This window comes from Gavialis gangeticus, unplaced genomic scaffold (genome assembly GCF_001723915.1).
Source record: "Gavialis gangeticus isolate Ggan-Ray unplaced genomic scaffold, GavGan_comp1, whole genome shotgun sequence".
In the NCBI taxonomy this organism is placed as follows: Eukaryota; Metazoa; Chordata; order Crocodylia; family Gavialidae; genus Gavialis; species Gavialis gangeticus.
This window is the reverse complement of record NW_017729024.1, coordinates 45,228,330-45,234,280: the sequence shown is the minus strand read 5'-3', so window position 1 is coordinate 45,234,280 and position 5,951 is coordinate 45,228,330. Positions and strand designations below refer to the sequence as shown.

Sequence of the window (5,951 nt, the reverse complement as noted above, 5' to 3'; positions counted from 1 at the left end):
CACTGTATTCTTATATTCTTTTCCTTGCCTATATTTAGTGGCACTTTAAAATAATTACCTATGCTCTCCTTTGCTGCTGGGCCCTCCACTCCACCTTTTCTGTATTTTGATAATGCTCCTTTGCAATCCCAAGGCAATAGTATGACAGATGTGGAATCCCTGGTTTTCAGGAGTAACTTTTCCATCTGTGAAACATTCCTAAATTGCACACTCTTCTTTTAGCTTTGGACACCAACAAAACAATTCACTGCTTTGTAACCTAAAGGGTGGACGGCTGTCAGCCACTGAATCTGAGGTTACCAAAGCAAACCTCCCTCAGAGTGCAGGTCTTACAGCTGGACAACCTAACTTGTCAAGGAATTTTGTTAAGAAAGTTCATTATCACTTGCAGAAGTATTTGTATGATAGAAGTGCACCAAATGGGGATTATTAGAGAGAGTCAAATGAGGTCAAGGGCACCAAATGAGGCCATTTTTGCTTAGCAGAACTTCTATCCCAAGGAGTTAGCAATCTAAAGAAAGGGTGGGCAGGAAGGAACTATTATGTTCCACTTTCCAAATAGAGAACTGAGACCCAGAAAAGGGAACTGAGTTACTTATGGGAAGAGCTGGCAACTGAGCCCACAACTTTGGTCTCCAACACCAATACAGTATCAACAAGACTATCTTGTCTTGGACACAGCAGCTCTTGTGTCCCAGGAGCTTTGTTTCAGTGACAGTGGGCATGCCTCAGGATTTCTGCTTTCAGTCCACACTTCCATAAATAACATGGCACTAGTTTATCTTAGGGAGGACATGTTGCTCTTAATGATCTGGGACAGGTGGGATTGGACTTTCTAACTGTCATGATAAGGGGGCGGGTGTTAGGTCTCAGATATACTGGTGCATATCAGGAGCAACTGCATGGAAAGAAGCTGAGCTATCCTGTTGTACAGCTGGGGGAAACTAGATTGCAATCAGGTCCAAAGACTGCCGGATGACTTGGGCTTGCTCTTTTCCATGAGGTTCTACATTTCTGGAGATCACTGCTACCTCTTATTTTTGCATTCCTTAAAATACCACTAAAGATGTTTTTCTTTTATTTTAAATCATTTAATTTCTTGCTGCTTTTACTTTTTCTGGGTGTTTTCCTCCCCTTTCTGTTACAGATTTTTAGGTTTTTATTTGGGATTTTTTTCTGTGTTAATAATATTGTAATATGGTACACATGGAAGCTTTGAATAGGTGGTACTCCAAACCCACAAATGAATGCTATTTTGATGCACAGAACATCAAGGATGCAGATGGTGTGCTGTGCTTGATCTACTGTATGCAAAGCAAGGTAAACAACTCATATCAGATTTTCAGATTGACATTTGGAGTGCTGGCTTCCTGTGAGTCAGCAGGGGAGAAACAACAGCTGGAAGCTTTCTGGGGACAGGAGTCAAGCCCTGAGAGCAAGAGTCCATTATGCCATGGACTCTTGGGGGCTGCACACAGAAGGGCTATATTTTCAAAATCTGGCACACTGATTGGTCCTCCAACTAGTAAACCTGTACACACAGATAAATGCCTATTCCAGCTAAGGGCAAATATGTATATGAGTCCTTGTCTTGCCTTGCAGCTACCAGTTTGCGTGCATGGATGAGTTTGTGTACAAACAGATTTTGCAAATCAAATTATGTACAAAGATTTGAAAAATCAGTCTTATCCATCAAGCAAAAATTATTTTAATCAAAACACCATACCTTGCCGAAGTACATCATCATCTGTATCATTGCATTATCATATACACACAAAGAAAGATACACATTTAGAAAAGAAGATTGGAAGAGACCTCCTAGGCCATCAGTTCCAGTCCCCTATGTACATGTAAACATAACCACAGTGATACTCATGAAAAGGCATACCTTTTCTACGAGTCATCATAGTTTTTTTTCTTATTCTACTGAAAGGGAAGAATTGTGACATCTTGCATACCACATTTTAGTAACTGTTGGTAAAAACTGAATCCTCAGTGGAGAAATACTTTTTAATGTATGGTATATAGTATATACACATATCTAGGTATTGTAGGCACATGTGTACATATGAATATGTACACACAAATATGTATGTGCTGACAAAACTTCCAGGTGATAGCTCTTCAAGTGGACATTTCTGTCTTCATCTGCAAGAACATCATTTCTCAAATCTTTTGGACACATCGATTCTAGATTCCTAGGCAAATATGCAACTTCGCAAGCAAACACGGGTTGCAAGCAAATTACTGCTAATATAGCATAAATGGGAATGTGGACATCTAACTGCTGAATGCATGCAAATACCTTACTTCACTATTTGCTACAATGTGGGTATTTTGGCACACAAGTGCACACATGAGAACACACACGTTTGCCATGAAAGACTTGGCCTTAGCAAAGATCACCTAGTTCTTATACTTTTGTTTTTATACTGCCTGACATGATGTGACACTAATGCTGTGATGATTCCTTAGTGCTCAGTGCATATTTTTTCTGTAAGTTGTATCAATTTGTCCCTTCATGGCTCCCTGAAGACAGTATTCATAAACACTCAGAGCTCAGTAACAATGACAAGATAGGCAGTATTTGTATCTGCCACCTTCCTTTTAAAGATGAAAAGCTAATTTTTCTGTAGGTGTAGTAATGTCACAGGCTGGCAGTGTGTGTCTGAAGAGCCCCACTCTTAGCAGGTGACTTCTCCCCTCTCTTGATTATAACAAGTGTATTTTACTCTTGGTGGAAAGGGAATCTAGTCATTGACTCGAGAGACAGAGGATACAGAATCATTGAGTAAAGAACTCCAGGAACAACCAAGGCTGGAGAAAAGACCTTTTTTCCTAGGGAAGCAAAGCAGTACTTTAGAATAGGAGTGAGTTTGCACTTATTACTGTGGGTGAACTTGGTGCACATTGAACTCAATGAGGGTTTTGCTTTTGGCATCCTGAAATCAGGTTTTTTTGTGGGTAGCAAGAGATGGTCTGCACGCTCTGTAGCAGCCTCTCTCCTTCCCCTTTTAAAGCAGCTAAACATTTTTGTTTGTCCATAGCCTACAGGCTTGGACTGCAGTTCAAGAGTGCCATGGCTGGGCACAGCTAATTAAAGAGACTTACCTTTGCAAGCAGGTGGTGTTGTCCAGGTTCCATTTTCTAAACAAACACTCCTCAGCGACCCCTCCAGCATATAGCCACTGTAGCATGAGTAGGTGATCATGTCTCCATACTGATAAAAAGTCCCACGTGCCAGTGCATTTTCTATGTGAGCAGGGGGGCCACAAGAAATCCCTGAAGAGAGATCATAAGTCACAAAAGATACAGAAGCTGTGATGTCTTGGAAATAATTGTCAATACAGTGCCCAACATCCCCATTTAGTTAGGGTTCATGCTTGCAGTCAGCCCCAGGCTGCCAAGGGGAACACGGTGAGCAAAACTCAGCACCTGTGGAGCAAGGGTTCTGCCTGGTGTGGAGGATGTGCATGCAGCGCTCAGCAGTGCGAACAGACCTCTGCTCTTGCACCTGACAGAGCACTGGACATAGGAAACACAAAGAAGGTATGGCCAGGGGCTAGGGGTTCAATAGCATCTAGTAGCAAACACAAAAGTGAAAGTATATAATGAGCACAGCAGCCATATCTCAGTGCTGTTTATCTGTTCCCAATAGTCAAACCAGCTTAAAAGCTGCCATTAGAAGAGTAATACTGGGCTTTGCCATCTGGGCTACCCACCAGCACAGGACTAAGTCAAAGGGTACTCAGGGAATAGTGCCTCAGCCTGGTCTTTATCAGACACTTACTTTCACATTTAGCTTTTGTTGGTGTCCAGGTCTCATCTGGGTTACAGGTGATCACAGCTTGTCCTCTAAGTTGGTAGCCCTCCCTGCATCTGATAGATACTTTCTGACCAACGTAAAAATCCACCTCAGACAGGAGGGCATTCTCAGGGATTATGAAAGGTACAGGGCAAGGATTTGCTGTTCAAGTGGGAAAATAAAAATACATTTTTAAAGCATTTCTGCTTTAAAAGGTCAGCACAAGTAGACTCTTTGCATACATTTCATTTTATACAGCTATAAATTTAGGAGAGTTGTGAAATACTGCTAAAGGGCCCCATTCTCCATTATGATAACGTCAATTTATACCACACTTGATGTGGGGAAGGGAGGGAAATCATGTCTCTGCTGAAGTTGGTGGAAGAACTATCTTCAATCTGAATATGGTGAGGATTTTACCTAGGCCAATATAAAGGATTCTACACTGCCAGAATAACATACATGGGCCTTTGTGTCAAGGAGAACTGAATCGTTGTATTTTGTGGCACTGAACAGTGCAAAGCATAGGACTGCAATAGTGAATCTGTCCTTTACCTTCTGTAAATGAAATATATACATATTCAAGAGTTTGTTGTTCACCTGCAGTCCTCTTCTGTTTAATTTTCTGCTTATCTCTGCTAGCCTTCCACAAAGGAGAAGGCCCACTCACCTCCAACAGGACAACTCACAAGGAGGAATTGTTGTGTTCTCTACAGCAGAGGCTGTTGCCTCTTCCATGAAACTAGTCACACTGGTTGTTTGTTAAAGACCAATGAGGTGACCCAGCCAGTGTCCTGCAAATACGGGAGCTCTAAGACAAAGTATAGCCGGATGAGTTTATATGGAAAGTCAGACTGTCAGGGTGGATATCTTAAACTATTTAAAGCAGCAGGACTCAACCTCCAGCCATGTCATCCAGCCTGCAGGGCTCGTCAAGGGTCTGGAAATTTGTCATTCTTTCATTTTCACAGGAACACTTGCAGGAGAATGCCAGTATTTTAACATGCATCAGGACTATTCAATTTCTTATCAAGAATGTTGGGATGTCCCCAAAAGGCACAAGAGAGTACCTAGCTTGAGACATGCAAAATTTCACAGAAAACCATACCGTATAATTTTTAACTTGTAGGGACAAATTCTGCTCATGCCCCCATGACAGTAATTCCAGGTGAACTTCCCCACATTAAGGGATTTACCCCTAGTTAGCACTGGGTTGAATGAAGAATTGAAACATGCTTAAATATAAGACAGAATCATCATTCTAAAGCAAACACACACGTTTGCACAGAGGTATGGGATGACTCCAACTTCCACCCCCTGTGCACTCTGCCCTTGGCTCCCCTTCCAAGCTGAATCCTCTGTTGCAGTGATAAGCCACTGTGCTGCCCACAGTATTGTTTTCATACAAGGCCTTCCCATTTGCCAAGGAAACTGGTGCTTCACATCTGGTTTCTGGAAGGAAGCAAATTTGTTAATATATTCTGATATCAGCCCTGAACTTTTTTCATCAGTTACTCTGATGCCACACTCATACTAGCAACTGCAATTGTTAACAAGTGTTCACAGCAAAATCAACAGTGCTGGAAAGAAACTGGGATGTGTTGGTGTATCTACTCTTCCTATGATGGAAAGGGCCATTTCACTTTTGTGCTCCTAACTGGCACTCACATGGTCACATGGGGTACTGGTACAAATTCCTCAGTACAACCCCATTTTCTTTCTATGGTGTTGACAACCACACTCCATACGCCTTCCTCCCCTGCTATAAGACAAACAAGCCATGATTGTGACTTTTTCTGGTTTGTTACAAGAATAAGAGGAGCACTCAAGTGGACTAATTTGCAGAAAGGTATATAGAGAGAAGTAATGTGTTTGCATATTAAAGTATGAACTCCTGGGACAGTTATTTTGAAACTCTTGCCCCTGAGTGCCAACTTGTCCTGATTTATAAACAAAAACAAACAACCCAACCAACTCTTCAACAGGACCTTCTCAGCCCCTGAGAAAAAATTAATTTGTTCTCCCACAGGTTTTTTTAATGGTCTGATTCAATGATAAGAGTAAATTGGATGGTTATCTTGCTGGGATCCTATGAGCCCAGCTGATGTCCTGCCCTTCGGGTGGGGGGCTGGACTCGATGATCTTC

General features: G+C 41.9%; 1 protein-coding gene across 1 annotated transcript in view; it reads right to left on the bottom strand.

The window, feature by feature from the left end:
- Positions 1-5,951, bottom strand: part of SVEP1 (sushi, von Willebrand factor type A, EGF and pentraxin domain containing 1) — a gene marked incomplete at its 5' end in the record, with an annotated part of 254,483 nt that overhangs the window by 20,680 nt on the left and 227,852 nt on the right. Inside the window, 3 exons of the mRNA XM_019518196.1 lie at positions 3,112-3,282; positions 3,791-3,967; positions 5,084-5,257. Coding sequence (XP_019373741.1) covers positions 3,112-3,282; positions 3,791-3,967; positions 5,084-5,257 — 522 coding nt within the window. The remainder of the gene's footprint in view (positions 1-3,111; positions 3,283-3,790; positions 3,968-5,083; positions 5,258-5,951) is intronic.